Source organism: Zychaea mexicana (assembly GCF_025766255.1).
Source record: "Zychaea mexicana strain RSA 1403 chromosome Unknown BDB00scaffold_9, whole genome shotgun sequence".
Lineage (NCBI taxonomy): Eukaryota > Fungi > Mucoromycota > Mucoromycetes > Mucorales > Lichtheimiaceae > Zychaea > Zychaea mexicana.
Window position 1 is genome coordinate 669,981 of NW_026516672.1, and position 27,772 is coordinate 697,752.

Sequence of the window (27,772 nt, forward strand, 5' to 3'; positions counted from 1 at the left end):
TCTTGCTTCTCTATGGTCATGCACTTAACGTAACCTCTTGAGGTTGAGTTTAATGATGAGTATATTTAACTATTCTTCACATATTCTTTGGTAACAAGGAAAACTTTTGAGTGTACTAAATCATGCTACATAGCATATCAAGATATACTGTAATCTCTCGAAACGTTCTGCAATTGAAACTTTACAGACCAACTTTTATCCTCATATTCTTAGTGCTCGGTAAGAAGAGCAGCAGATTTTCTAAGTGTACTTGTTCCTGTGCATATACTTTATGTCGAAAAAAAGCTCGGAGCAGCTTGTACAACGCGTAGATTTCTTCCTTTCTTCTCTGTTGCTCTCCTTCAACAGCTTCTCCTTATATTTAGAAACAACTTTCCGATGGGAAAGAGGGAAGCTGATTCTTTCGCCGTTGAAAAGGGCAAGCGAGGGACAAACAATATTATTGATAATGACCATGCTTAATCTCACAACTTTTTTGGTACAGTGACAGACGCCCTTATGTTTGACAGGTGCATTCTCCTGATAGTAACAGGAGCTAATAGCAGTCGAATTTTTAAAACAGGTACAAGTGACACGGTCCATGCGAACGACCATTTAATTCCGCTTGGCTTGGCGCACCTGTAGTGGAAACAGTACTGTGTTTTCCCCCTGATATAATATTTTTAGCCGTGCATGGCTGCCCTTCGACAACACTACGAACTGTGCTTCGGCACGTTAAAAAGCTAGAGTTTCTTGTGTTCAATGAACCTATTGATCACAAGCGGGACCAGGAGTTTATAAGCACCATCACAATACAAAGAGTACATGACTTTATGCATAGTCATGATAATGTCAAATTAAGTATAACAGATTGCTTGAGTAATACTCCAATAGTTCAAATGGTGAATAAACTTTGAGCTAATCATCATGAGCAAATAGACGATTTTCGTTCCGTAATATGCATAGATTGAAAACTTCAATGATCCCCGTGCAAGGAGGCAACAGAGTAGTAGTACATATACCAAGTGGTTTCTTTTCTCTTGGAAGCAAGCGCATGATTAGATGATAAACAACATAGCTTTCAATGACTACCATGGAAACAAACGTCATGGCTGTCTAGAATTTTCAAACCAATTTGGAGTGAGTTTATACACACGAATGCATATGTGAAAAGGCCGGATTAGAATCCGATTCGCCAGAAGTTTCTTTTTGTACGCAGAGAGCGAGAAATTCTACAGGTGTTTCTTTTGCAACTCAAAAAAATGTCAAAGATCGATGTAGGCGAATTTAAACGTAGCCATATTGAACTCATTAAACAACAAGAACAGCACGAAAAAGCGTACATTGATGTTGAAATGCTCAATGCCGTGGTCGATGAAGCATTGTCAGTATTTCTTTTTTCTAACAGTGACTTCAGGCAAAAGATTCGTCTTGCGATTGAACTCATGCAAGTTTCACTTGTGATATGATTGATAGGTTCGATGTAGAATGTTTGAAAAGCGCGTCTAAATTCTTTGACGATACGACCTTATTCGAACTACTGAAACGGTACAAAGAAACTGAAGTTAATTCCTGGCTGCGACGACGCATTCGAACCGAGGAAGATCAGATCGTTACCAAAAAACCACAAGCCAAAGATGTTATGCCGAATCGAACGCTACTGGAAGAAGACGAACGGTTATTGCAAGAAATGGAAAAAAACGATGATGTCGGCAACCACAAATATATTAATCCAATTGTTCCTAAACGACGCAAGTTCGTGGCACAGAACAATGCACCGGGTGCATTGCACGAGCTATATTCCAACTATACAACACTTAACACACAGACGCCTTATTTTACGCCCAGCACTACAACGCCAACCGGATCACTGTCAACATCACCAACTGTATCACGACAGCTGCAACAATTGTCGTCAAATTCGTCTTCGCCGTCGTCGTCATCCACGCTTTTAGATACAGAAGGCATGAGTCGGCTTACCCGCATTTTACATCCTGAACTAGTGCTTCCTGGATTAAAGCCACAAGAAAGTAACTCGACAAGTTTTGGAGAAGCGAATGCAGCCGAAGAATTAGAAGAGGAGGAGGACGATTTTCATACGGCTGTTGATCGGGATGTAACATTTGAGCAACCGCAAGACTTGGATAATCCTGATATTCCGAAAACTCAGTTGACACGTTTATATATGGATATGGCAGAGCAGATCAAGACGAGTCCGCTACAATCCTTGAAGTAAGTAGGGTCAATCACTATGTTTTCTTTGGCGAACATGCGAATATCCTGAGTGAGGAAGAAACTAAAGATAAGGGTTCTTTTTGCTAGTCCTGCACATATTGTGGACTTGCTTCCAAGACAACGAGTTCCACTTAATTATGCAAGCTTTAACAGAGTGAAGGTATGCTCTTGCTTTTTCCAGCATATACATGTCTTTTCTTTCGATACTATTTCTCGACTCTTACACACAATCACTACTCCTATGGATCTAGCACAAGATCAACGATAGCAAAGAAAATAAAAAGACAAAGAAACAGAAAAAGGCAAAGGGCAAACGAGCCCAGACAGACGATTTTTCGGATGATGACGACGACGACGACGACGACGATGTTGATGAAATTGGAGGAATCAATGGACCGGAAAGCGAAGAACAAGAACAGGAAATAGACTTGACTAACGAAGTCATTCTTACGATTGCTATTTATCATCCGCGAAAAGCTGACCGCCGCGTTCGCGAATTCAATGTATTGGGCTCCCAGAAACTAACCGAGCTTCGTGACGCCATTTATTGCATGAAGGACTTTGCAGCGAATCGCAACCGGAAAGACAAGGAAACAGAAGGGGCAATACTCAACACAATCAACACGAAACTGTCTGCCAGTTATCTTTTTATTGAAGATGTGTTTTACGTCGATACGCGTGCTGAAAAGGCTGGATTGGACGCTGAACCTGATTATAGCGAGCCCATACGGAAATGGGTCATGGAAAACGAGCGATACAAGCAGGAGGGACTTGCAGAATATACCCGGCAATCGATGGAAGATGTTACGTTTGAAGAGTTGCAGATCAGAATCAATCATCCATACCAATTTTTGCATCAAGACGGATGTCAACACGTGATCATGGTTCGTGATGTCCGGTAAGTACTTACATAAGATGAACTCGTCTGTTTCTACTACTTTTTCTGCAACATCATCCAAGGGATAAGCTAAAATCGATGATAACGTTGATGTATAAAACGTAGAATGCAATGTAGTCAAGATCCCAAAAAGCGCTCCGAGTATCCTTATACGACATTTAATTCACAGTACATGCGTTTCAAGTGTTCCATGTGCTCAGTATACCCAGCAGAGTAAGTATCTGTGTTTTTAAAAGTTGCACGGACCTTACTACAAGAAATGATTAACTGTGATCTTAAAACAAGGTTCATGACGACTGACGACATGATGAGTGGTTCATCACCGTGCTTCTTCTGTCGAAAATGCTACGGGCCATTTCATTTCGATAAAGATGGAAAGCAGATGTTTCCGTTTTCTGTATCCGAGTATTTTGGAACATATTAAAGAGCACAGAAACCATCTTTTCTTTATTTGGATGAGCACTTCTTGTGATCTTGCCCTAGCAAAGGTCCTGCTTAATTAGCTGTGGCTCAACCACGTCCAGCTAACCTATGCCCACATACAGTCCGTGTAGCTCGCAAATCTACAATCTAAACTTGCCTTCTCTTCACTCTCTCCGATGTCGACCTTATCGCTTGCACGATTTGTAGTACGCACACTGGCAACACCTTTTCCATCAAAGACTTTTCGGCCTCAACGCGTTGCTGCTACTGTAGAGCAGCAAGAGTGCCACTTAAACAACATTAAGAAAACGGTACTTTAGCCTAGTATTATATACCGATATTGCTCCCATATTTATTTTCATAATTCGTCACACTGTGCCAAAAAAAAAACAGCGCGAGGCGCATTAATGTGAGAAGTTCGTCATGACGGTACTCAGGCAGAGGAGTGGATTATGTCTTCGAATGTGTATAAACCTTGTTTGGCTTCCACGTGTCGATATATCGTGTCCCATTTATATGCCTTGAAACCTGGATCAAGATCGTAGCGTGCTTTTCGTCGCGCATAAAAACTGGCATGATCCAAAAAAAAAAGACATCCCTGCAACTTACCAGTTTATTTCAAATGTAATGGCGTCGTCCAGGAAGACCTTCTAAGACACAACGTCGATAGAGCGACTCTCAATGGTCAGGAGAACTATCCTATCACAGAAGCTCGCTGGGTTAGCAGTGTTCTTGGATAGCTCTGAGGTTTTTGCACATACAGATGATTTATAGCGGTGCTTACTCAATGTAGGATAAGTTGTATTTTATATATTCTACAAGGCGCCACGTAGATCCTCCAAAGCTTTGAGATATTAGCTAAACACAAGCTCACTCAATATTACGCTTCAGATTATGGTATATTATAATCTCATACTCTGGCGCTTTTAACTCTCCTCTGATTCTTAATACATCTTTTTCGCTATCAATTTTGATGGTATCATAGCCTACAATACACCAATAAGTAAGCTAAAGCTAGACACAGCGTTTTAAAGGCTGTATATATAAAGCGATTATCTTCTTATATTATGCTTTGGGAACTTCATCTTGATCAGGGGGCTTTCAATGAGCTGTGGGCTGTTCTCAACAGGCATTCAATTTTCTCTGATTTCTACCAGTCGTCTTAAGCTAAGAGCCCTCCAACTACGGTCGTTGGCAACGTCAACGCTTGAGGCAACTTCTTTAATGGCAAATGATTCTAATAGAATATCAATCACACTACAAGTAGTTGTAATTGGTCATATCAAAAAAGCTGCTTGTACATGCTGTACTGCTTTTTCTGATGAAAAAGAGCTCCTCTCGCTTTCTTTGAGATACTTCGCTTATATATCAACGTTGATATACTACTATTAAAAAAAGTTTGGTATGGTGTCCTAGTTAGCGAGACAGTGGGAATACAATAGCGAAAGAAGAATCCCAGCACCTCTGCAGTAAAGCTGTTGAGAGTGTGTCTATAATCCTTTCTCTGGGTAGCATATCATTTCACATGATTGTTGTAAAGGTCCTACTCGATTATCACGAGTATAGATCAAATATGTATGTCAATTGATCTGGCTTATAGAATATACTACTTAGTACCACGTGCGATGGAAGCATCTACGTTTCCTTAATAACAAATGAATGAAGATCATATAAAGATATTTCCTCGTTTTAGACATTTATTATGCAAACAGTGGAATTTCTGTAGTCCTTCCTTATTTTACTGGTTTGGGGAGCCAAGCCCACCATTTTTGCTACGTGTACAAGCTATTGGTACCAAAATAGTGATGTGGTTTTGGAGCTGTATATTTGAAACTGACGACGTCAGAAAAACAAACCATGTAAATAAGGAATTGCGGAAAAGAGCAGTGCTAAGTCATCATAGCCAAGAAAAATTCCCGCAATATATTACAAAGCACAAAAACAATTAAAGTACAAACGATGGATGATTATGGAATTAAGGGAGCGAGAGAGGAGTGACTATTAGAAACAGAAAAAAATACAAAGGTTGAGAATAGGCAGAGCAGCAGCGGTAGCTCGGTACAACAAGCAGATAACAATGAAGAAGATGAAGAAGGGGTGGCAGATGCAGAGGGTATATGAGCAGGGCCGTTGGCATTAACGCTGACAGCAGGTGAAGGATTGGTGGATGTGCCGACTAGATCAATCGGCGGTACCCAGAATGTGATATTTGACTGAACGGTTTGTGGAATGGAGCCATTATTATACGAAGATTGGATATGGTAACCCATGGCAGCCATGATACGGACGAGCGATGGGCCTATCGGTCCCAATTTGTGGATTTTCGACAAGTCTGCTAAGCTGACGCCACGCATGGCGCTATAACACATTAAATAATCGGCTGTGCTAGCATAGGCCGATTCATCTGCATGTGTCAAGGATGATCCATCTTGAAAAGGAGCTAGGGATGTTTCCATGACCATGACTTGCTCGTCGTCGATCACAATGGTTATGTCACCCCGCGTGGTAGCACTTCGATACAATTTTTCGGCTTGCTCGCGAAAATTAGTATCGCCTACCCATGCATTGACCATGTCAAGGATTGTAGCAAACATGACGTTGCCGTCGCCCCATTGATTTAGTAGCTTTGTGACACCTGCCAAGTGCACTTTGTTATGGGCGTAAAAGAACTTGTCCAGTGGGAAATCGACGAAACCCCAGAATGGTTGTACGCCAGATTCAGAATTCACAGCTGCACTGACATCGGGTAGTTCGTTCGGTGGATCCAGCGGCATTGGCGTCAAGAACTTTTTCATTTCTGGATCGTAGATGGAAAAGCGCTCATGCGTGTCGTCGCTCCATGCACTGACAAAGCCCAAGCCATGTATAAGTTCGTGAATTATGGTCAATAATAGATCGGTTTTATCTTTATCGATCGAATTTGCGTCATCCTGTTGATGGTGATGATAATGTTATTTCGGCAAGCGAGGAAGAAGAACAATATAAACAATAAAAATTTGAATTTGTACATACCTCAAAGTACCAATCAATCTCGCTATTGAATTGTGCATTCATGTCATATTCGTACCAGTCGACCTGGGCGGATAAGTTGGTGTATTGCTTAAGCAATGCCTGTGGATACATTCTGATGCTGTTTTCTTCTTGCATAAGATAGGATACTGATGGATATGCTTGTCCTAATTTAATTTACGACTCAGGTAAGTATTCTAGCATATAAATTATAGTTCAATTTTAAGTAGTGATGGTAGCAGCCGTGTTGTAAAACCTTCCTCGCTCCACAGCAACAATGCACTGTCTCTACATACCTGTGCTAACCGTGCCGCTGGAATCTTGACATTGCCCGAGTTTCTGGCAAAACGGCAAGTACGAAGCATTGACATGTACCGGAGTCTCAAACTTGAGAACGGATGTGATGATTTCGCTTGCTTTGGCGAGCAAACTTTGTACTTTGGCACACTCATCGTCGTTACTTGCATGACATGTATAGTTGATTACCATTTTGGCTTCTGATTCTTGCTGTGGTTGCGAATCCCGTCGTTTATGAGATCGCTCGGGACAGGGTCGGATCGCGTGCCGGATTCTGCTGGTAGAATGTTGATGATGCACACAGAACGTAGAGGGCGTTGCCATTGCTATTGGTGATGGTCGTGATGCCGTTGCTGCTGCTATTGTTATTAATGACCGTGCGCTAATGGCGATTGCGAGAAGTAGTAAAAAAGTCGGCCATGGTTTTCGTCGTCGTCGCCAGCTCAGAGACATAAGAGCCTTCTTTTATTATGTATATTATATTAAGTGTACGAGGAGTGTATATGTATGTTCAAGAAAGGAGAGGAATGGATATGAAAGAAAAGAAAGAAAGTATAATGAAGGTGGTAAGTGCTGTATGAAAGAAAAGAGGAACGAAACAAAAAGGCTGTTGCTGTAGAAGCGCAATGCGGAGATGACTTTTACCGTTTTGGGGCACTGCTGCCAAGACTTTAGGATCGACGCAAAACCATTTGTACTACATGTGGCAAAAAGTTTGCTGTCTATCGGCTGCAGGGCAGGGCGCGCGGTATAGCAAGAGCTGGAAAGAGTGGTATTGATTTTTGTCTGTTTTGTTTTGTATTTTTTATTTGATTACTACTTTACAATTTTAAAAAATTTAGTGAAAAGAGACAGATGCACCGTAAGAAGGTACTCCAGAAGAAGCGGGTGCATTGGTTGAGTTGACAAGTGCAACAATACCATAACTACACCCCGCTGCAACAGCGCCGATTGCCAGCGTCTGGAAAGCGCCCATGACTGCTTGGGCAGGTCTTAGATAGATGCTCTTGATATAGCCGAATGCAAACAATGTCATGGATGTCACCACAATAGATGAGAATAAGGCGTCTGTAGTGTCCACGATGATGATATACGGAAGAAGCGGAATCAAGCCGCCAAACAGATAGGATAACCCAATTGTCGCTGCCGAAATCTATTAGAGGGGTGGTTTCATTCCAATATTGGTTACAAAACTAAAATATGTTTCATGTGTTTAATCTAAACAAGAAGGAGAAAACATTTACCCAGCTCCGGTGAGGGTCTGGCATTTCCAAGTTCAACTCAAACTTCATCATGAAATCAACAAACTTCTGTGTGTTTTCTCTGAACCGTGCCAGCATCGGCTCCATTGATTCACGGTCTAAGCCATAGGGCTCGAACAGCTCGACGATTTCTTCTTCCTCTTCATCAGGATATAGTTCCACTTCTCGCTCTAGAAAGATCTCAGTAAGTATTACATGTATATCATAAGACTCCCGTCAAAACCGACTATTTATAAAAAAAACATGTGTTTCCCGAGAACTTTTTTGCTTGGATGCATTACCTTCTCGTTGTCGCTCGGTAATATAATGGTCTGCATCTGATTTTGCTGCCAAATAACCACCAAGACCCATAGAAATGGCACCTGAGACCAGCTCTAAAAAAGAGTTGGCACGAGTCTCGATTAGCATATTCCTGTGATGGTTGGTCGAGTAAGAAGAGATTCTAATACCATCTCAATCTCATCTGTGTTATTCACTTACCAGCTAATCCACCGAAAATCACAATACGACTGTCACCCAAGCTCGACAGACCGGCTGCGAGAGCGAAAGGGACAGTTAGTCCGTCGGATAACCCGAGAATACAATCACGTACAAGCTCGGGTCTCGAGAAATGTTCTTCAACATGACCTTTGAGACTGTGATGATGGTTATGGTGCCGATGTGGAATGCGGGATTCTTCTTCGGCAGATAATAAGTCTGCATTACTTCCATTGCTGGATAGTAACCGCTTCTCCTGTTCGCTGTTATTGCTGGTATCTGCTACTGCTGCATTGGGTCGGTTTAGCAGTTGATAGGACATATTGGTCTTGATATCCGTGAAGTACACTAGATAGGAGAGAGAAAACGAGAGTAAGGGTTCAAGTTGCAAAAGAAAGAGATATGATTCGAAAATTGTTTGCTGCTTAAACAACGAAGAATATAAAGGCAATTATCATTATTATCATTTACTACATATATATAGGACACCGTGACTAAGGTTAACGAGTAATTATGCTGCATGATTCATCATGTTGCTGCTGCTGTAATGTTTGCTGAACCTGTGTACGAATGTAAAAAAAGGAGGTGCACACTAAATCATAAAACCATACTTGGGGATTATTTCCATTAGACTGCGAATAATGAAAGCGCATCACACCCACGCTCGCACTTGTGCTACTACTACCAATCACCTCACTGCATTTAATTGTTTCTTTATTCGCCCGCTATTATAGTTCTAATCATCATCATGCCCCGAAAGACAAAGTGCGATACTGCTACTACTACAACGGTAAAAATAAATAAATAAGATAGCCACACGCGTACTACGTGACGAAAGCATAACATACACTACTGACCAGTTATTGGTCTACTCTGGTGCTCAATTGTTTCCCATTACTACCTAATCCCAATCCTCGTGTGAATCCCCACAGATGTTGCAAGAACAATGGCTTTTGAATGACATTATGCCGTCTGTACTTGAACGTTTAAAATCCCAGTTGGAGGTAAGTTTTTGCCAAGTTTAGCTGAGAAGTAAAGGAAAGAAGCGTTTTTAACGATCCGCCTTGCTTGTTATCTTCGTATATCAACATCGTCTCTCTCCCCGAAAATATCAGACGAGCTTAAACATTCTGTCAAAACAAAGTAAGAGTCTTGAGAGAGAGAGAGAGAGAGAGAGAGCGAAAGAGAGATACACATGTAGAGAGACAGGGTGAGATAGACAGAAGGCGTTTCCTTTTGTTTGATCTGTGTGCGATCATCGGCATTTACTATTTTTCCAGGTAAAACCGATTCTTTGCCACTGTCATCTACCAAGTAAGCAACCTGTCATGTAGTAGCTGTCCCTTGATTTTGATTTTCTCGGATCAATTGCATTCCGGTGGCTGTTAGCGCCCCGTACAGAACACTCAAATTTACTAATCTTGCATATGGCATGGTACACTACGCATTTTGTTAGAAACGAGTCGCTGAAGGGATACATCTCGTTGAGCGGCCCGTATATCACAAAAGCAGTATGTTTTTCTTCGTTTAAGCGTGTGTTGTATATGCGTATGCACGTAAATAGACATTTAGACGAGGAAAATGCTAAAGTGTGCGCCGTCTTGCAATAAAAAAAGGGGGTGTGATTGCCTCTACGTGTGGGAGCATCGATTAAAAGAAATAACTGTTTGTGCAGGAACTCACGGTGCGGTTGGCTAATCATCAAGACACCCAGTCCAAGGCGATGATCACTCCAGCCTATCCATATTTCCTTGAACAAATTCAGCAAGGCAATAATTACATGATATTGGCTGCCGAATGTATCATGTCCACAACACCGTCCTTGTTGACAAAACAAACCATGGTCGAAGTATGTATTGTCATTGTGAGCTTAAAAAGAATAACAGCAGTAGTGCGGGCTGTGATGATAGCATGACATTCTCATAAACAATGCTGCTACACACTGCACACTACTAATACAACCGCATGGAAGTACTAGTATTCTATAACTGCTTGCTAACCTCTTTGCTCCAGCTGCTTGAGACAGTACGTCAGTATACAGATCGAGCGAGGCTTACATTTGAATATCCCAGCGAAACCGAATTGTTCCCGTATAAGGTTTGCCACCCTAAAGTAAAGTATAAATAGCCATTCGAGCTTTTCTGCTTCTGTTTCTATAAAGATGCTGTGTAAGTGTTGTGTGTGAACAAAAGCTAATCGTCTGGTCTAACCTTTATTAATTACAGCATTTTACGCCACCGCTCAAAGAAGATCTGGTGATTGAATTCTGCGTCCAGGATATCTATGTGGTTTGTAACACGTTTGGTCTCAAATTTGCAACACATCACAATGATCCACAAGCGTCATGCGTGTATCCTTTTTTTTCATGAATCCCTGGTGAATACCTGTTTTCATCAAAGAAAAGAGACGGTGCTGAGTATATTAGCGAATATAAGATTAGAAAAAAGTACATGGAACACGACACATACGCCCCCCTGATTAATATGCACCCATATAGCGACTTATTATATATGCAATTCTTAACACAAACATATATAATGGATGACTCCAAACCATACCATACTTCATCATAATCATGTAATTTACTTAACCCATGTAGTGCGTACAAGGACAAGACTGCTTGGATTGTAGATCAATCACGAACACAAACACAGTCGCCTATGCTTACAGAACTCAAGACATCGCTTCGATCCATTCGTGAAACATGCCAGACATACCGCCACATGCTGTTGCAAACTAACGAGCATATGTGATAACGACAACACAATGATACATCTGTAATGCGTGGGGTAGGTACGTACCTGTGTGTATGTGATCGTCGTGATATGATGTTGCCAGATGCTGACTCTCTTCGCTTTTGGGTGATTTTGATGAATTCCAGAGGAAACTGAACAAAATACTCTCAATATATGCACCAATTCGGACGATGTCCTGCATAACTGTTTGGTCCTACCCCCTTTTAAATAAAACTTTTTTCTGACAGCTCTCAAAAGAATAAGAAAAAGTCTCTTTTCACCCCTTATTTCTCTCTCTTTTTCTCTCTTTTGTATATACCAACCTACTAATCTATACTCCCATGGATTATTCACCACGTATCAAGTCTGAACCGGCAACGCAGCAACAGCAAGATCAAGAGGATCTGTTCATGTCGTATTTGAACACGGACTGTATGTCCAATACCTCTTCATCATCATGTTCGGACAACAGCAGCACCTCTAGCCCTCGAAAAGGCAGCAATGATAGCATCGTTCTTACACCTACGGGCGTGGATGAAGATGACAATAGCATCTGGTCCTGTAATTATTTTGCCGCTGTAGCAGCAGCAGCAGCAGCAGCAAGACATCAGCATGGGGGAACAGTGTTTTCATCTGTCCCTACAGCATCACTAGCAGCAGCAACTGGAATTGATCCATCCTATTATGCTACAAGGGGGATGTCATCTTCTTCATGTTTACCGTTACCTCCACCACCACCAGAGTTGTTTGCATCTTTGCCACCACCATCCATGCAACACGCCCATCACCACCCAACCCACCATCAGCAACAGTCGCCACTTGTGCCCTACTTCCAGCCATTTAACACATCTGTCGTACAACAACAACAGCAGGAACAGGAGCAACAGTTGATCTCATCGGCTTCTCTTCAACAACAGGAAAGAACTTCCATATCTCCACGACCAAAAAGGAAACGAGGTCGCAAGAAACGCGAAATCAGTCCATCGTCTGCTACCACACAAGCTATTGCACCTGCACCGATGGTGGCTGCGCCTAATACAGCAACGGTATCTTTGATCGCAACAGCCAGAAGCAACACGCCAACAACAGACTCTCTCCCTAATCCACTGCCGACAAGGTCGATAGCGACCCCTGAACCAGCTGACAACAATATGAATACTAGCACCTCCGACAAAGGCAGCAACGACGGCAGCAGCAGCAGCAGCAGCAACAACAAGAACATCAAAAGCAAAAACAACTGTAACATTAATAATTTTAGCAACAACAGTGGCAGTAGCCGTCTTAGCGAGGACGAAAAGGCAGCAGCCGCACTGGCCAAGCGACAGGAACGGCTGATCAAAAACCGAGCTGCAGCACTTTTGTCCCGCAAACGAAAACGAGAGCATGTCACTGCACTGGAAGAACAAAACGAGGCCCTCAAGGCTCAAGTGTCCGAACTAGAATCTCGCGTAAAATCACTAACGCTTGCATTTGATCAACAAAAGTCTTCTGCGACTACGAGTATGGTCCTTATGGTAAGTTGGAACAGATTCAAGGGGGAAGGTGATAACGGAAAGGATATCGCATGAGCTGTGTTAGTTCCGGATCGGAAGTTTGGGTGGAGTAAAAAAAAAAAAGAGTGAACGGGACCACATCGAAGAAGAGAGGAGAGGTGGGGATGTGCACAGAGAATTAACAAGTACAGCGGACCCAGCATTTAACATTAACCTGTGCCAAAATATCAGATCATCCTGCTCTCATTTGCAATCTTCTCTTTACCGACCACGACAACAACACCGTCGACAACGACGGCAACGGCGGCGATGACGGCACGAACGGGTAAGCCCCTGTTTCGATCTGCAAGGTATTTACTATTCCCATTCACCCAATCCAGTCCAGCCCCCTTATTACATGCACACGTAGTCACCGGACAGGGCTAATGTCAATATCCATTGTTCTATTATATTGGATGTAATGTGTATGTAATAGTAACAGTAGCAGTAGTAGCGAGAAAGAATCGACAAGAATATTTTTGGAATCGCAATTGTGGGAATCTCACCAACAGCAACAGCAACAGCAACAGCAGCACCATGAAGGGAATAGCCAATAACAAGACCCATTTTAAGACGATGATGAAGAGGAGCCGAGACAGCATGAACAACACCGAGGGATCCAGGCCAGGGTCCATGGCCATGTATACTCCTGCTCTAGTTTTTGACGTTGAAGCGCTTTATCCAGTAAGGATGCCTCTTCTTGACTTCCACTTTGGGCACGTTCCCTCCATAGTAAATAAAGTCCTTCATGATCCTCTTCTGCTGCTGTCATTGCATCTTCTCCTTCTCTTACTGAGGATGCATCGATAGAAGAATCATCATCGTCGTGCCATGCTTCTTGTTGCTCCTGGATAAACGTTGATGATTCTTGTGTGGGTCTCGTTCTCACTGGTCTTGACTTCAGCCGTGCCAACATTGATTCTTGCAAAGAGAAGCGGGATAAATGAAGAGGGACGCTCCCGGTTTTATGAGCACGGGCAGTTTATGACTACTATTACTATTATTATTATTTGCTATTACCAAGTAGTATTCATAGTACCTAAGGCACGAAGCGAGTTTTCAGTATCCTGTTGCTCGGCTGGTGTTCGGATATGTTGCCATCGCGGAACTTCTCGTTGTGACCATTGTTGTTGTTGTTGTGATGACACTGCTCTTTGGTCACTACCACGGTTGCCATGGGTTACAGGCTGCCATAGTGAATCATCTTGGTCGGCCATTTTAGAATGTACAACGTGTACAGTGTGTAATACTATACAGCGTAGTATAAAAGGAGAAAATGAACGCAAGCAAAAAAAAAAAAAAAAGATGATGCGGCACTTGAACAAAGAAAATGGAGCTAAAAAGGAAACTCTTATTGTTCGTTTGTTTGTTTTTGACAGATTATTCAATCACACGAGGAACACAAGGGGCACGAGGGAGAGAACAAAAAGAAAGAGTTATATACAATGAGAGCGGAAGTAATCGAAAGGATACACGGAAAGGGCGAGAGGACTGGGAATGATTGTTAAAATGGAACATGTGATGATGGGCTATGGTACATGAAGAAGAGGACAAAGGGGTGGGGGGCGAAGGTAGATTGACAGCGGAGAAGAACTATAGTTCTTCACCAGACATGATACGATGAGCTGTTTGAAATGCGATGCGGACGTTGTTGTTGTTCGAGTTGAGAAGGCGTTAATGGGCGATACAGTTGAGTCCAATCCTTCTGTCGAGCCAGCGACATGAGAATCTTATCGTCTTCTTCTGACTTCTCGTACCCGTCTTCAAACATCATGCTTGTCGTGGACAAGGAGTTGCTGTTTTTGCTACTGGTCTGATGCGAAGAAGCAGGCGCTCGTGGGGGGTGCTCCAATATTGAGTTGAATACAAGGTCGTGTGTTTCTGGTGGTGGTGGCGGGTGATAGTGGTGCTGATGCTCGCCACTAAAGGACATGGATGCTTTTTGCCATGATTGTGCGTCGTCAAACGTAACGAATCCAGCATTGTGCGCGTTACGTCTTCGTCGCATGCGGCGTAGTATCAAAATAAAGCCCACTAATAGAGCTACGCCAACAACGACACAAACGCAAATGACGGCAATGGCAACGGTAGACAATGCCTGATCGTCTTCTGCTGCTGCTACTTCTGTTACTTGCTGTTGTTGTTGTTCCTCGGTAGGTGGTAAAATTGGTTCGTCTTTGCTCGGTGTCATTGTGCTCATGTCGCCAAGCTCATTGAATAGAAAGGGAAAAAAGAAAAGGAGAGTAGAAGATATAGGAAAAAAGACAGTCAGAGATAAATAATTAATAGGTCAGGAGAGGAAAGGGACGAGAACACAAAAAAAGCCCACAAATTAATTTGCTATTGCCGATTGTGGCAGCGAATTAAAGGGAGACCTGACATACGAGAGAGGAAAGGGGGAAGGATGGATGCGGATATGATACAACCAGCCTCCGACTCACCGACAACAACGACAACGACAGGTGACTCGCTCGGTACTGCTATGTACTGATGTTTTACCAAGTGTTGAGTCATCCAGAAATCAGTATTAAAGAAGGGTTCGTTCTACCATTTAGCGCTAAAAGGGATAATCATTTCAGCGAACTAAAAAAAAACTTTACTTGCTCGGGCTTCTACTTTTCAGATAATTAGCATGCCATCATCTCATTAAGGAGACGAAGGGAAGGGGTGCAAACGAGAAATACATTCATAAAGTGACGTTTTCTCTACTCGGCCACGAACTATTGTTGTGTAGTACTAATTAGCGTCACTTACGCGTACTTACATGTGCACACATGAACGACGTCGGATGTATTGTAAGTTGTAACTATCAACTGCATACTGTGCATGCTTTGAAAAGAGACCAAATGAGGAATGATTATTGCAGATCGCTCATGTGGACCTTTTTGTATCGCTCTAGTAGCAAAAGAAGCGATGATCGATTTGAATCATAAACACATCCATATGAATTACGCGAGGTAAAAACAGAGGGCCAGCCATATACTATATAATGCATACAGAAAAGGTATAGTGATGTAGATTTTGATTGGTATATAAGTTCTATGTGTGAGCCGATTAGAATACAATGAAAAAGATGAAGGGTGTGACCGATTAAATCAAGTAAATAGGCCTGGTTTGGATTCTTACCGGTACTATAGCATCTCTCTCTGCAATCATTGGCGTTAAGCATTGATACTGAACTTTACAAAACAAAGAAATGATCAGTTACTGCTAGTAAAATACGTTCTGATAACGCAGTCTTCTATCCTTGACTCGGCAAGAACCCCGAGAAAGAAACAAGGCATTAAGTCAGTTAAATGATCATAATAGAGCTGTTATTCAATAATGTACAGTATAACCTTACTTCAATAACTACTATGAGTCTAATCATTACTACATGATGCTTCTCGGAAACTTCTGTAGTACAATCATATTTGTTCTATTATCGTATTCTAAAAACGCTTATAATATTAGAAGAGGTGAAGGATCCCAACTTTCATTAGCGTTTACTAATAAGTACAAAGACAGCATGCTTTCGCAAACACATTCATAACCTTGCCAATCAACTAGGTTAGACATGTACTTACATATTTACACACTTCTTTCAACACACGGCTGACGAGTGTTTCTGCAAATGTTGACGACAGATGTATCACCACCTTCTAGGTGAAATTAAAATGAGCTACTCATTTTACTTCTTTCATTGTTTCAATCTCATACATAGCTCGCTTTCCTAGGTGGGAATGTTTACTAATAAGTCTAGATATGCCTTCTTTATCAAACCGACACCTAGATCCAATTCCATGGCTGATATTTTTAAAAATTTTGATAGCTTGGAGGTTATACTTGATAACTTTCGTGACAGTTACTGTGGCCTAATCTGATCGTCTACATGCTAAGCGTAGTAGTCAACAATGTTATTATTACATAATACCGCTTTCTTGCTTATTATTGTTTAGTCAAAGGAACATAAGAAAGTGCATGGATAATCATTATGATACTGATGATTCCTTCTTTCGTTTTTTGCGCATGTATAATATAAATTGGTTGTACCAGCTACATGTATGCCTATACAAGTATATAAATAACCATGTTTAGATACAACAATGTTACATAGCCGACATTTCTTCTGTTCATTCAACACCTCGCCCTTTTCCGCAAAGGACGTTCTGATATGACAAATCAGTGATGATGGAACTATTTATTTGATAATACCATTTAGCAAGGATCCTGTACATTTCGCAGCACTTGGTAGGTGCGTTATTGGCTGTGGTAGTTGGGAAATAGCGCTATATTATACATCCTCTTGTCGGGGGGAGATAAAGGGAGAGGGCAAGAAAGAAAGAAAAAACAAAAGTATAGGTACGTTATAAAGGAGGTTGGAAGTTTTAAAAAGGAAGAAAAAAGGTTATATGTGTGTGAATATGTAAAAAGTGTTGCGTATGTGTGGGGAGAACGGGGATATGTGGCGTACTTGAGAAAGAGAGAGAAAAAAGAAGACAAAAGAGTGGAAGAGAGCATAAAGCAACCCATCAGATCCACCGTCGAAAGAAACTATTCAGACCCGAATCCCTCATTCGCCAGCCTTCAATTTGATGGGTCAACCGAGTAAGTCGGTCATCATCTCGCTGTTGCCGTTGTTGTTGGTGCTGCTGCTGCTGCTCCACCGCCTGCGATGGCTAACATAAAAACAAGTAATAATAATAGGGGATGAAAAACAACAACAGAGTGTATCAGCAGACGATGGCAACATCCAATTGCATTTCTACCTTACCCACCACATCATGTGTAAATACTGGCTCGTCTTCTTCCTCGCCCACATCTTCTATATCCACATGGTCATCGTCGTCATCTTCCCCGTCGTCAGCATCCGTCAGATACTCTGGGGGACGCATCCGTAGCCATTGCATGCGTGGCCCTACCCGTGATCGCTCGTTTACCCGGAATCCAAAGATTCGTGGTTGATAGATGCTTGCTCGTGGAGCCGGCACCAGCTCATAGAATGATTGGAAGAGTAGATGGGCATACGTCGTACCAAAATGAGCGCCTATAAATGTCAAAATATATCGTATGAGTATATGCTGTATCAAGAAGTGATAGATTAAATAACGAGAGAAAGGGTCCTTGCATCCAAGGGGCTGTGGAGAGTATAGGGAAAGCGTGGGAGAGAATAAGAGGGATAGATCGAGAGGGAGATAAGAAATAAGTTCTCCAAGTAGTTGTTACCATCGACATTTTGGAATATAGAGCTAGGCGGATTATACAGATCCATGCAACGCGGGCAATAGAGGCGTACGCTTTCGCGTCCGGCTTCATCATAGCGACCGCACGGGATGACTGGGCAGCGACCACAATAAACACGAGGACAAAAACCAAACTGTTCTGCAGCATAACGTTCAGCCATCAAGCGCAGACCATTACGTGTCAGTAGATAGCGTTGATGGATTAGTCCATACAACATGGCGGCATAAGGCTCGACGACGCTTGGATGAACACGATCCCTCCGTTCGCTGCCGCCGCCGCGCGACACAACTGCCGTATTTTCTTTCCAAAACCCATCATCTTCCTCCTCTTCCTGTTCTTCTTCCGTCGGCTCGTCTGCCCGTTCGTCCTCGTCCGAGATTTCCTCTGGTTCCACATCCAAGATCATTTCCAACGCTTCATTGTAATATGGCACAAGTGCTGATAACCCCGTCAAGTTGAAATCGTCTTCAATGAAATCGTCTGGTACTTCGGCATAATATTCGTGTCCTGTCAATGAACAGAACCAGCTGATCCAGCTCTGCAATGAGCTGCTGGTCGTCGTCGTCTGCGAGTCGTCATCTAATTTTAGTTATTTTTTTATGACAATGAAACAGAACACAATAGTTATAACACTAGCAAAAGGTGAATCGCTTCAGGAATTCTTCTTAACGACCACAATTACACCGAAGGCTCTCCCCCAACAAATATTAAAAACTGTTGTTTCTATGTTATATAATAAAAAAAGAAAGAGAAAATAAAAGCTTACCATAGACAGCAGCATTCGACGGCGAAAAAAAACTTTCCATTGTTCAATCGAAAAAGAACGGAATCGTTTCTGGAAAGAAAAAGGGAAAGGGAAAAAAGGCGAGATAGTGCAAAGTGAGAGAAAGCCTAAACTTAGAGAACGGGCAAATGGGGAGCTCACCCAATCAACGGACGCTCCGGGTCGAGAAGACGTGCCTACGCGCCCTTTAGCATCCGTCAAAATCAGCGTACCACCCCACCATTGTTTGTTGTCAAACAGTACGTTTCAGCTGCACTTTTGTGTCATGTCCATTTCGACTACGAAGCGACATAGAACCCACATAGTTTGAGCTTGGGTTTGTTGGGTAAATTTATGCTATGTATATGAATTTGGACACCATGGATCAAAGACAGTCAATTTAAAGATTCCTTTTACCTATTGAATAAAAGTATGGTATTGTAGAGTGGCGGCTAGATTCTGGATACGACGCAAATGAAGTGTGAATAAAAGGGAAAAGGCAATTTATGGGCCTTAAATAAGCTATCAAAGCTATTCTGATGGGAAGTGGGAGTTCAAGATTCGGGAATGTTTACGTACGAAAAACCAGCAGTTAAGAGATTGCTTTATTATGATGAAACGTTGTAAAAGAAAAGGATAAGATATGAGCTGAAGTGCTATTGAATGAAAAGAGAAAGGTTCTTTATACTAATTGGTGCCCTTTTGTCTCTGGCAATGGTATTATTGGGTTGTTAAATGCTAATGCGGCAAAAGCATTTGCTAATACGGTGGAAGCAGTTGCTAAGGCGGCGAAAGCACTTGCCGTGAGGCATTGGTGACTAACCCAATGAGGGTGCGAGGGAGATTGAACTTGGAGAGGCAAAAATTAGGTGTTTTGATCTGAAGTAATGCTTTTATTATTGCAGCTACGAATTTTCCACTACAACAGGTTGTATTGTACCAACTCGAACAGCTCAAAATCATTGACAATAATTGATAAGTGAAACTAGCGCATCACTAGTTAAACTTTGCTACTACTTATTTCTTCCTTATTGGCCCGTGATCCTGCAGATATCCAAGAATGATTAACGATCATGTATCACCTGAATAGCAGACCACTAGAGTACCGTAACAAAGGCACGAATGATCGATCCGAGTAAATTGTGATCCAACTGTTTACTCAACACAAGCTGTTTACTCAGAAACTCGTAAGACAATGAATGATGTACCAATACATGGCCGTATCCGAAATCTTTTTTTCTGGATCAACATAAGCAAGCAAGTATTCACCATCAAACGCAACTACTGTTCTTAATTATGACAGCATCACTATAAATAAAATCACCCTTTATTCAACTGCCACTTCAAGAAATACCTTGTTTCAAGCTGGACAATATCAAGACTTGATGCCGAAGCTTTGGTCGAAGACGAAGCTTGTCGATTTCAATTTGCTTTTTTTGGAAAGGGATATAAATTGATAATGTGCTTATCAACTAGATGGTCTCTCTCGATGCTTTACTAGTAAATAGTTGTTCTGGCACTTCCAACAATAAAAGTTTCACTCTAGTGAGCAATAAACACTGAAGAAAAGAAGGCAGGTGCCATATTACATCCATTTACTACTATGCTCACGTTATATAGGTCATCTTCCTTAATCACGAGCTGTCACTGACTATATGCTCATACCAGCTGAACCTGCGGGTGCTAGTGATACGCATATTAGAAAGTGATTTCACCGAAGCAGAGTATGTGTGTATAAGCATATCAAATTGCATGTGAGGCGTGAAATTAGCCAATCTGAAACAATTAGAGCAAGTCCAGCGGACTCGCTAAATTTTCCTCTATTTTCACCACTCGCTATCCCAATTATTCTTTTGGCGAGTCAATTTTTACAGCGGACTAGCTATTGCTGACTAGCAATAGCGGACTCACAAGAAAAATCTTTAGCGAGTCTATCAAAGTCTGTCAACTTTGACAGACTTTGTGTCCGACAATAGCTATCCTTTAATTTTACAAGTTCTTTTAGCGAGTCCGCTGGAGTGTCAACTAGCTATTATTTTCTGTTAAATTTAGCGAAATTGGTGATTTAGCGAGTCCGCTGGACTTGCTCTTAGGTGATTGTTGGGTCGGGGTACGCTCCATTCGAAATCTTTTTTCTCGCGTCGGGAAGCGCGTCAAAAAAAAGTACCGTTACTGAATTACAAAATGACAGTTCAACATGGTGTCGATGTCGCCATTCAGACTGATGGCAATTGGCAAGACGATCGTTTACGGAAATACAGACGAATGAAACGAAAAATTCTCGAATTCATTGCAGTATGTTTGTTTTTGGCATCAAATGAATGGGACAGTAGATAGTTTTTGACACTCACATATATTATACACATGCTTATCGTTTTATCTGCAATATATAGAAACACAAGTCGGCCCAGTTATCGGTAGACCGTGCCAACCGTAAAGTGCAAGCACTAAAAAAGGAGAAAAAGTAAAAGCAAATAGCCATACTTCATGGAGAATACAGAAAGTATCAACGAAACTGTTCTTCTTTATATAGACGCCTTATGCAAGCCAAATCCAACGATAGCCAAGCAACCAATGGTGATGCTATGGAAACGAGTCAGGATGACGAAGACGAAGAGATTGAAGAAGCAGATATTGAAGGAGCAGGAGTGGAAGACGAAGATGAAGAAGATCAACTTTTGGATGAAGATGAAGAAATGGGTAAAAGAAAAAGTGAATTATATTGCGTTACATATGTGTAAAGAAAAATGAAAGTGAATCAGGAACTAACGCATGATACGCTTGTGTGGTTGTGCAGTCAAAGTGGAGCCTGCGCCCAAACTGAAACGAGCAGCATCATCACGACGAAAACCAATCGAGGTACCACGAGACGAGAACGGAAGTGTGATACTTCCTTTCCAGATCGCTTCATTGAACGTTTTAGAACTTGGCAAGGTCGTGTATGATCGTACATCATTCCATAGCGAGCGATATATTTGGCCCGTCGGCTACTGTGTTGAAAGGTAGAGAAAACGATGATGCAGATGATCTGTTTATCGTATATCTCGAACGAAATATGTACTTACTGATCCACTGCTGATGTTTTAAACAGAACTTACATGAGCATGGTGGATCCTAGAAATCAAACAACATACACTTGCAAAGTTCAGGATGGTGGAGAAACTCCATTGGTAAACTATATACTGAAATCACGATTACCTTAATTTTCGCTACAAAAAAGAATACTAGGGTAGCTCAAATTGGTAAAAAAAACATTTATGTAGTTTACAATTCGAGCTGCGGATGCTCCAGATGAAGAGATGTCTGCACGCACACCAACAGGTGCTTGGGCATTAGTGATTAAACGAGCCAACGAGGTCCGACATAGAGAATCTGCAAATGCCATTTCAGGGCCAGAGTATTATGGATTCTCTAATCCTTTGGTTATCGAGATGGTGGAAGGATTACCGGATGTGGACAAGTGTGTCAATTATCGCGTCCGAACAAAAGCATAAATCTTGCACGTTTTCTTCTATCTCTTTCTCTTCTCACTCTTTCTTCACACATGTCCATCATTTTTAAAGTTTTTTTTCCATAAATACCATTTTTTACTATTACTCTTTACTTCTACTAACAAAGGAAATGAAATTAAAGTACTTAACTCCTCCACTGCTAAACTGTGTGAAGCCTTAGCAAAGTAGATGAATCATGTAAGAACCGTGTTCTCCCGCCTACTGCTGATAGCTAGTCCAAGTAGTGGAATAATACATGACAACATTTCGGAATTATCCTATGCGGTTTACAAGTCGACTGTACAGAGCTTCTCAGCCAGCTATCAGGAAAATCTTGACTCCTTATATTTATATAGGAGACATATTAGTATTTTCTTTCCTATACAAATATACACGAAAGAAAGTGGCAGTTATTGTTTTTGAAAGAGAAAATTAAAGGATTCGAAAGGTCGAGAGAGACACGCAGGAATGTACTTGAATGTTGATGTTTATGCTTGTTACAAAGAACAACATGACTATGATACATAAAAGAGACCGAGGGGAGGATAAAAAGTGGCAGCGGAGGAGAGAAAGAATCTGCCGATAATTATATCATATGTGTTACGATCATATAGGTATTAATAATGCTCGAGTAAATAAGGTGCTGATGATCGCCACACTGGAGTCCGGACGAGGTGATGGGGCATGGCGGGATAGCAGAATGAGGATCCGGTGTCTACAACTCGGGACGAAATTCGTTTGGTCGTCTTGCTGAGCTTAAAGTGTGCCCTTGACCTGTGTTGTCACCTATCACGTCACATTCAGTATTAGTTGAAAGTGTTTTATTAAAGGGCTATGATGAGCCGCGTCAAGAAGTTGACATAATGCTCGCCCAAACGAAAGAACACTGGACTGTCAGTCTTAGTAGTAGCTGCTAGGATTCACCAGTTTTCTGAATGTGCATGGGGCCAGTTTGCGGCTTAATAACCTTATGTGAACGGTGGACATTGGGTGCCACCATGCCACCGATATATTATTCTTAAAAACAAAGGCTACATATGTCAGAGAAAAGGCAAGTCATTTACTCACAGACAAATCTTTACATTCGTTGTTGGCAGTTAAAGAACGAAGTTTTTCGTTTCTACACGCTTGCGCCATTCTTCCAGATGCATACGTTTTGAGTATTTCGGCAACAGCGTTGTTATCAGCTCCCCGACCAAGCGCAATACTCTCTCAAACATTGGATGTGAGTTCTTTTACCACGCTAATGTATCTTATTTATACAGTACTCAACCAGAATAAGAATGTGATCATTTAAAGATTACTTAAAGTCATATCAATCTATTTTCCTTAGAAAGAAAGACATGGAATATACTTCCCACTTTTTCTACGTTGTTACAATATATATCACGCTTATGTAACTATAAACTCGACTGTTCTACCGCTCATAATTGGAGCTCATCCGACAAACGTTTGTTAAGAACAGGCGTAGCATTCCTGATTATACACATTTTTACGTATAGGTAAAAGTACAGAACTGACATCTATGACCCTGTCTATCACTAACTGGATTTCATCTTTTATATGAGCCTTTACATGACTTATGACAATCTTTTTTATTATTTATCAGCCTTTACTACAAACACAACTTGCAAGAAGATGCCTCTCGTCATGCTTATCACCATGGAGAGAAGTCATTACAGTCAAGGCGTTGCTAAGTAATCTGTACCATGCTACATAGTTACTAACTGGTTCCTCCGGACCTATGAGTAGATCATCACATCATTAGAACATACCAGAATTCTTCAGAGTATGTACATACATTCTTGTTATGTGACTACAGTACAACATTAAACCATGTAGTAGCAGGCAGCACATCATCTAACTGCTCTTTTAGTGAAGTAAGGAAAAGCTTGGCACGTACTGCTTATAACAAAAGATGCAGTGTTTATTGTTGTTTTTGTTCAGTGCTGCAGCACGTATGATGCCGAAGAGTAGCACTATCCCTGTTGGTGCAACGCTAAACAAAAAAAGGCCCTGATTTCTATTCTAAATTAAGGAAGCTCACAACAATTTGTTCAGATGATAGACGACACTTACCTAACTTCTTATTGTATTCTATTATTTAAGAGCTTTAAACTAAATAAGGAAAGATGTGATTGCCAGCTTATCGATCCCACTTATGCAACATATTCACATTTTGCAGATCCCAGATTTTGCAACTTTTTTGACAGTATTCCCGCTGTTGCAAAAAGCGGGGGTTCACTGTACAAACAAAGATAATCAAGCAAACTTTTAATGAAAATAGTGGCATAAACATAATAAGGAGGTCATATATAGAGAAGAAGTTTGAAGACATACTGGATGAATATATATACAGGCAGTTATATAATAGAGGAGAAGTTTTAAAGACATATGGGATGAAGGTATATACAGGAGGTATGAGGATTAAACGGTAGATTTGGGTTTCTTTAGTGACATGTTTGTGGACGAGCTTCCTGTTGCCTTGCGCTTACTGTTGGTGGGCGTGAAACAGGGTGGTATCATGATACTGGAAGGCGAGATGCCAAAAGAAAAATCGATATCGGTGCTGTTGATATTTTTAACGACGTCTTTCAACATCTCTTTCACATTCCAGATGATCTTAAATAGCGCGGCGATACGTGTGACAAAGTCACTTTCACTGCTTGGAAAATATAACCATCGATCAAGAGAGTTGACGCGACACACATAGCCAGCTGGACAATCAAGGATGTGTGCCATCAATGCTGTACCTAGCATACAAAAACCGTTGAGCAAGAGTGTAATCTTACAATACTTTGATCAGTTGAATACTAGCTAGCTAAAAAACTTACCGGCAAGAGTGAACCTACATGTTCGCACCGCTCAGAGTTTTGCTGGTGTTTCCTTCACCATATGATACAACATGTCCTTTAGGACTTTGGGTGTTTTAAACCCGGATTCTGATATCATCTTTGTGCTATTGATATCAGTGTCTTTTCCGGCTTCCGCAGTTCCAAGCTCAACGACGTCAGTGGCAAACAATAAGTCAGTTTTTGAACCAACTTTTCTGCGTTGGCATGGCTCTTGTGCTGCTACTGAACGGTCATTGTTGACTCGGTTGTTCGTGCTCTTGCTTTTCTGCTCCCCGCTATAATAGATATTTATGAGCTGACTGTTCTATATCACCGCCCTCAATGCCCTTCATGCATATAAGCTGAACTTACGAGAAGACATCGATGGTATCATGGTAGAAGCAGCAGTCGATGATGGTCCACACATGTTTCAGTAGATCGGATTCACTACGCTCTTTACCAAGATAATTATAATAAAGCAAGTCGAGTACTTTGGCAATGGACGTGCTCATCCAATGCAAGTATGGTTCTTTCAATCGACTGAACCTGTGTTGGGCATTAACTTCTTCAATTGCCTCTAGTTCGACCTATCAAAAATGTATAGAGCGAAATGAGTCAGCAATCAAGCTCGCTTTATAACAGCTGGTTTCTAGCGTTGAGAATGAAGTTGATCGTGGCCAACTTACTAAACCTTTATATTTGGCAATGTATTCGTTCATTTCATCAGGCATGGTCTTCAGCTTCGGTGCTTGATGACTTTTTATTTCTTGGATCTCCTTCTCAGTGAAGACAAGGGCCCAAACATTGTCTTGCGGATCCAAAATGAGCGAGTGAGATAAGCTAAACAAATGCAAAGCAAAGTTAAGATATACCGAGCACAAGGTTATAGCGTAGTGGAAGAAAACGCTATCATTACTTACTGTTCATGATTGCACATCGCTGCAACTTTCTCCATTTGCTTTTCGACAATTGTCCCCATACTCAGACGCCACATTCTTTCTTCATCCAATCTTTTGTACATTGCTGTTATCAATTTTTTGTCTTCTGATGAAAGCTTATGCGCTTTGCTCTCTGGCGAATCCATTGAGACGGTGTTGGACGTGATTTTTCTGTCTTCGGAACTTGCAGAAGCAAATGCAGAGGCCAGCGCATTCCAATCAGGGTTAGATTGAATGCTTGCTCAGGGGCCCCCTCGTTCTTCAGCATATATCGATGCCCATTGCAACTGATCACCTCATCCAAGATTCGCTCGATCAATTGATCAATCGATATCGATTCCATATACAGTTCAACCATTACATAACAATAGAAATGATCGTTCTACATACCATGTAGTAAATGATCAAGAATTTAGTGGAAAAAATTTAAAATACATATATGTACTTACTGTATCATCTGCAGCAGGATAATAATCATATAAAGAGTCCAACATTACCATGTCATCCAACGGAACAATTTCGGGTGGAGTGTCTCTAGTACGGCAGGCCACACAGGTTCTATACGGTCTAGTATTACCACTGAAATCCATTCCAGGCTTCTCACTGCAGCATCTCTTGCAAAGATAGTTGTTGTTGTAGTCAAAATTGCCAGCACTAAGTGCTTCAGTGACAGTTGGTAAAGTAGAGTTCGGTTGGTTACGATGTCCAGAGTTCATTCTGCAATTAATAAAAAAAAGAGTTGGAGAAAGAGCAGGGAAGAGGAAGAAAACACCCAAGCCACTTCTTTCCAGGGTCAAAAAAATTCAGACTCCATACACTCTTTCGCGTTTGTTAATCATCTAATGATGGTTCTAGAGCAACTACTTTTCTTTTACTATACACATCATCTTTCTGCTATCTCATACTTTAGGTCAGCTAAATTTTAATTCCTATAGGATCATATATAAATATGGAAAAAGTGATGTTTGTTGGTGTATACATCTGGATGTGTCCAGTTGAGTATTTATCTCAGGTTGATAATGGGTGTTCGCGTTTCTGGTGCGGGACAATGTGAAACCCGAAATTCCTCAACGCGAATTTTCGGCGGCTCCTATGAAAGCGATCTAGGGATAGAACGCCGCACAGAGTTTCATTGAAAGTCTTCCCAACATTTTTTTAAAATCACTGTTGCAGATGCTCTAATGAGCAGTCCGAATGATGGAATATAGTAACGATCGATCAATGCACTAGATTATAGCCACCGCTGCTTATTGTCGTACTTTATAAATTCTTTGTTTGTATATCATAAGTTTGTTGTATACGCGACCTGCTCTGTTCAGACATACTCCCAATAACTGCCGAAGCTGGTTTTCATTCGTACATCATAAGCTTCTCCAGCGAAGGGGTATTCGCGCTATCAGCTATACATATAGTGTGGATCTAGTACACATTTTGAAAAACTTATTAAACTAGTTACACGCAAAATATACAATCATCTTTACACAGAGTTCTTTCCAAACATCCCTACTTCGCCACATTTGTGCCACTATATTAACTTACTCGGGCCTTCCTCCAAGGACGTAGGCTTGGGCTCCACCCTTGAGAAAAGTGTATCAAAGAAAAAATAAAGAACTCTACGCAAACCAAGAGAGGGACGATGATAGACCCCAGTGTTACCCAGCTGCTACCAGGTATCA

The 27,772-nt window shown here is 41.4% G+C and overlaps 10 protein-coding genes across 10 annotated transcripts; 3 read left to right on the plus strand and 7 right to left on the minus strand.

Moving 5' to 3' along the window:
• Positions 1 to 1,241: 1,241 nt before the first annotated feature.
• On the plus strand, positions 1,242 to 3,536 carry BDB00DRAFT_868582 (snRNA-activating protein of 50kDa MW C terminal-domain-containing protein; the record flags this gene model as incomplete). Its single annotated transcript, XM_053126487.1, has 6 exons — positions 1,242 to 1,363; positions 1,456 to 2,211; positions 2,302 to 2,374; positions 2,466 to 3,112; positions 3,218 to 3,325; positions 3,398 to 3,536. 6 exons carry the CDS (start codon positions 1,242 to 1,244, stop codon positions 3,534 to 3,536), a joined length of 1,845 nt encoding a protein of 614 aa, XP_052983811.1.
• A 1,966-nt stretch (positions 3,537 to 5,502) lies between these two features.
• On the minus strand, positions 5,503 to 7,611 carry BDB00DRAFT_951721 (uncharacterized protein; the record flags this gene model as incomplete). The annotated part of the gene is made up of 3 exons (XM_053129589.1): positions 6,841 to 7,611; positions 6,548 to 6,711; positions 5,503 to 6,465 (listed from the first exon to the last, which is right to left on the minus strand). The coding sequence occupies exons 1-3, from the start codon at positions 7,292 to 7,294 to the stop codon at positions 5,503 to 5,505; spliced, it is 1,581 nt and encodes a 526-aa protein (XP_052983812.1). The 5' UTR covers positions 7,295 to 7,611.
• A 68-nt stretch (positions 7,612 to 7,679) lies between these two features.
• On the minus strand, positions 7,680 to 8,902 carry BDB00DRAFT_756610 (VIT family-domain-containing protein; the record flags this gene model as incomplete). The annotated part of the gene is made up of 4 exons (XM_053118917.1): positions 7,680 to 7,994; positions 8,086 to 8,273; positions 8,385 to 8,477; positions 8,584 to 8,902. 4 exons carry the CDS (start codon positions 8,900 to 8,902, stop codon positions 7,680 to 7,682), a joined length of 915 nt encoding a protein of 304 aa, XP_052983813.1.
• Positions 8,903 to 9,235: 333 nt separating this feature from the next.
• BDB00DRAFT_628824 (RAVE subunit 2/Rogdi) lies at positions 9,236 to 11,649 on the plus strand. Its single transcript, XM_053118085.1, has 10 exons — positions 9,236 to 9,370; positions 9,441 to 9,584; positions 9,696 to 9,723; positions 9,861 to 9,894; positions 10,037 to 10,091; positions 10,256 to 10,429; positions 10,594 to 10,692; positions 10,806 to 10,930; positions 11,180 to 11,373; positions 11,462 to 11,649. The coding sequence occupies exons 2-9, from the start codon at positions 9,513 to 9,515 to the stop codon at positions 11,331 to 11,333; spliced, it is 741 nt and encodes a 246-aa protein (XP_052983814.1). The 5' UTR covers positions 9,236 to 9,370; positions 9,441 to 9,512; the 3' UTR covers positions 11,334 to 11,373; positions 11,462 to 11,649.
• A 214-nt stretch (positions 11,650 to 11,863) lies between these two features.
• On the minus strand, positions 11,864 to 12,577 carry BDB00DRAFT_805055 (uncharacterized protein). The gene has a single exon (XM_053122154.1). It carries the CDS (start codon positions 12,559 to 12,561, stop codon positions 12,223 to 12,225), a length of 339 nt encoding a protein of 112 aa, XP_052983815.1. The 5' UTR covers positions 12,562 to 12,577; the 3' UTR covers positions 11,864 to 12,222.
• A 636-nt stretch (positions 12,578 to 13,213) lies between these two features.
• BDB00DRAFT_628901 (uncharacterized protein) lies at positions 13,214 to 14,165 on the minus strand. Its single transcript, XM_053118086.1, has 2 exons — positions 13,887 to 14,165; positions 13,214 to 13,768 (listed from the first exon to the last, which is right to left on the minus strand). Exons 1-2 carry the CDS (start codon positions 14,062 to 14,064, stop codon positions 13,416 to 13,418), a joined length of 531 nt encoding a protein of 176 aa, XP_052983816.1. The 5' UTR covers positions 14,065 to 14,165; the 3' UTR covers positions 13,214 to 13,415.
• Positions 14,136 to 15,245, minus strand: BDB00DRAFT_805062 (uncharacterized protein). Its single transcript, XM_053122155.1, has one exon. The coding sequence runs from the start codon at positions 15,045 to 15,047 to the stop codon at positions 14,451 to 14,453; it is 597 nt and encodes a 198-aa protein (XP_052983817.1). The 5' UTR covers positions 15,048 to 15,245; the 3' UTR covers positions 14,136 to 14,450.
• Positions 15,246 to 17,012: 1,767 nt separating this feature from the next.
• On the minus strand, positions 17,013 to 19,001 carry BDB00DRAFT_805065 (casein kinase II regulatory subunit-domain-containing protein). The gene is made up of 4 exons (XM_053122156.1): positions 18,837 to 19,001; positions 18,053 to 18,649; positions 17,605 to 17,873; positions 17,013 to 17,505 (listed from the first exon to the last, which is right to left on the minus strand). The coding sequence occupies exons 1-4, from the start codon at positions 18,874 to 18,876 to the stop codon at positions 17,359 to 17,361; spliced, it is 1,053 nt and encodes a 350-aa protein (XP_052983818.1). The 5' UTR covers positions 18,877 to 19,001; the 3' UTR covers positions 17,013 to 17,358.
• Positions 19,002 to 20,929: 1,928 nt separating this feature from the next.
• On the plus strand, positions 20,930 to 22,640 carry BDB00DRAFT_805071 (F/Y-rich N-terminus-domain-containing protein). The gene is made up of 6 exons (XM_053122157.1): positions 20,930 to 21,128; positions 21,227 to 21,297; positions 21,367 to 21,533; positions 21,631 to 21,835; positions 21,925 to 22,003; positions 22,097 to 22,640. Exons 1-6 carry the CDS (start codon positions 21,018 to 21,020, stop codon positions 22,325 to 22,327), a joined length of 864 nt encoding a protein of 287 aa, XP_052983819.1. The 5' UTR covers positions 20,930 to 21,017; the 3' UTR covers positions 22,328 to 22,640.
• Positions 22,641 to 25,113: 2,473 nt separating this feature from the next.
• Positions 25,114 to 26,371, minus strand: BDB00DRAFT_629023 (uncharacterized protein). The gene is made up of 4 exons (XM_053118087.1): positions 26,079 to 26,371; positions 25,845 to 25,998; positions 25,531 to 25,745; positions 25,114 to 25,454 (listed from the first exon to the last, which is right to left on the minus strand). Exons 1-4 carry the CDS (start codon positions 26,240 to 26,242, stop codon positions 25,190 to 25,192), a joined length of 798 nt encoding a protein of 265 aa, XP_052983820.1. The 5' UTR covers positions 26,243 to 26,371; the 3' UTR covers positions 25,114 to 25,189.
• Between the last annotated feature and the right edge of the window lie 1,401 nt (positions 26,372 to 27,772).

What these genes read in the sequence shown, in the direction of transcription:
- BDB00DRAFT_805065 (XM_053122156.1), bottom strand. Translation starts at nt 18,876, where the DNA reads ATGGAAAGTTTTTTTTCGCCGTCGAATGCTGCTGTCTATG. An exon ending in GTCGAATGCTGCTGTCTATG is followed by an intron (nt 18,650 to 18,836) that starts GTAAGCTTTTAT and finishes AACTAAAATTAG; the next exon opens with ATGACGACTCGCAGACGACG. An exon ending in TATATTCCAAAATGTCGATG is followed by an intron (nt 17,874 to 18,052) that starts GTAACAACTACT and finishes TGACATTTATAG; the next exon opens with GCGCTCATTTTGGTACGACG.
- BDB00DRAFT_805055 (XM_053122154.1), bottom strand. Translation starts at nt 12,561, where the DNA reads ATGTTACAGTTGTTTTTGCTTTTGATGTTCTTGTTGTTGCTGCTGCTG.
- BDB00DRAFT_805071 (XM_053122157.1), top strand. Translation starts at nt 21,018, where the DNA reads ATGACAGTTCAACATGGTGTCGATGTCGCCATTCAGACTGATGGCAAT. An exon ending in AAATTCTCGAATTCATTGCA is followed by an intron (nt 21,129 to 21,226) that starts GTATGTTTGTTT and finishes TGCAATATATAG; the next exon opens with AAACACAAGTCGGCCCAGTT. An exon ending in ATGGTGGAGAAACTCCATTG is followed by an intron (nt 22,004 to 22,096) that starts GTAAACTATATA and finishes ACATTTATGTAG; the next exon opens with TTTACAATTCGAGCTGCGGA.
- BDB00DRAFT_628901 (XM_053118086.1), bottom strand. Translation starts at nt 14,064, where the DNA reads ATGGCCGACCAAGATGATTCACTATGGCAGCCTGTAACCCATGGCAAC. An exon ending in AAACTCGCTTCGTGCCTTAG is followed by an intron (nt 13,769 to 13,886) that starts GTACTATGAATA and finishes TCTCTTTGCAAG; the next exon opens with AATCAATGTTGGCACGGCTG.
- BDB00DRAFT_628824 (XM_053118085.1), top strand. Translation starts at nt 9,513, where the DNA reads ATGTTGCAAGAACAATGGCTTTTGAATGACATTATGCCGTCTGTACTT. An exon ending in ATAAGGTTTGCCACCCTAAA is followed by an intron (nt 10,693 to 10,805) that starts GTAAAGTATAAA and finishes TATTAATTACAG; the next exon opens with CATTTTACGCCACCGCTCAA. An exon ending in GATCCACAAGCGTCATGCGT is followed by an intron (nt 10,931 to 11,179) that starts GTATCCTTTTTT and finishes TAACCCATGTAG; the next exon opens with TGCGTACAAGGACAAGACTG.
- BDB00DRAFT_805062 (XM_053122155.1), bottom strand. Translation starts at nt 15,047, where the DNA reads ATGAGCACAATGACACCGAGCAAAGACGAACCAATTTTACCACCTACC.
- BDB00DRAFT_629023 (XM_053118087.1), bottom strand. Translation starts at nt 26,242, where the DNA reads ATGGATTCGCCAGAGAGCAAAGCGCATAAGCTTTCATCAGAAGACAAA. An exon ending in TTGCCAAATATAAAGGTTTA is followed by an intron (nt 25,746 to 25,844) that starts GTAAGTTGGCCA and finishes CATTTTTGATAG; the next exon opens with GTCGAACTAGAGGCAATTGA. An exon ending in GATACCATCGATGTCTTCTC is followed by an intron (nt 25,455 to 25,530) that starts GTAAGTTCAGCT and finishes TATCTATTATAG; the next exon opens with CGGGGAGCAGAAAAGCAAGA.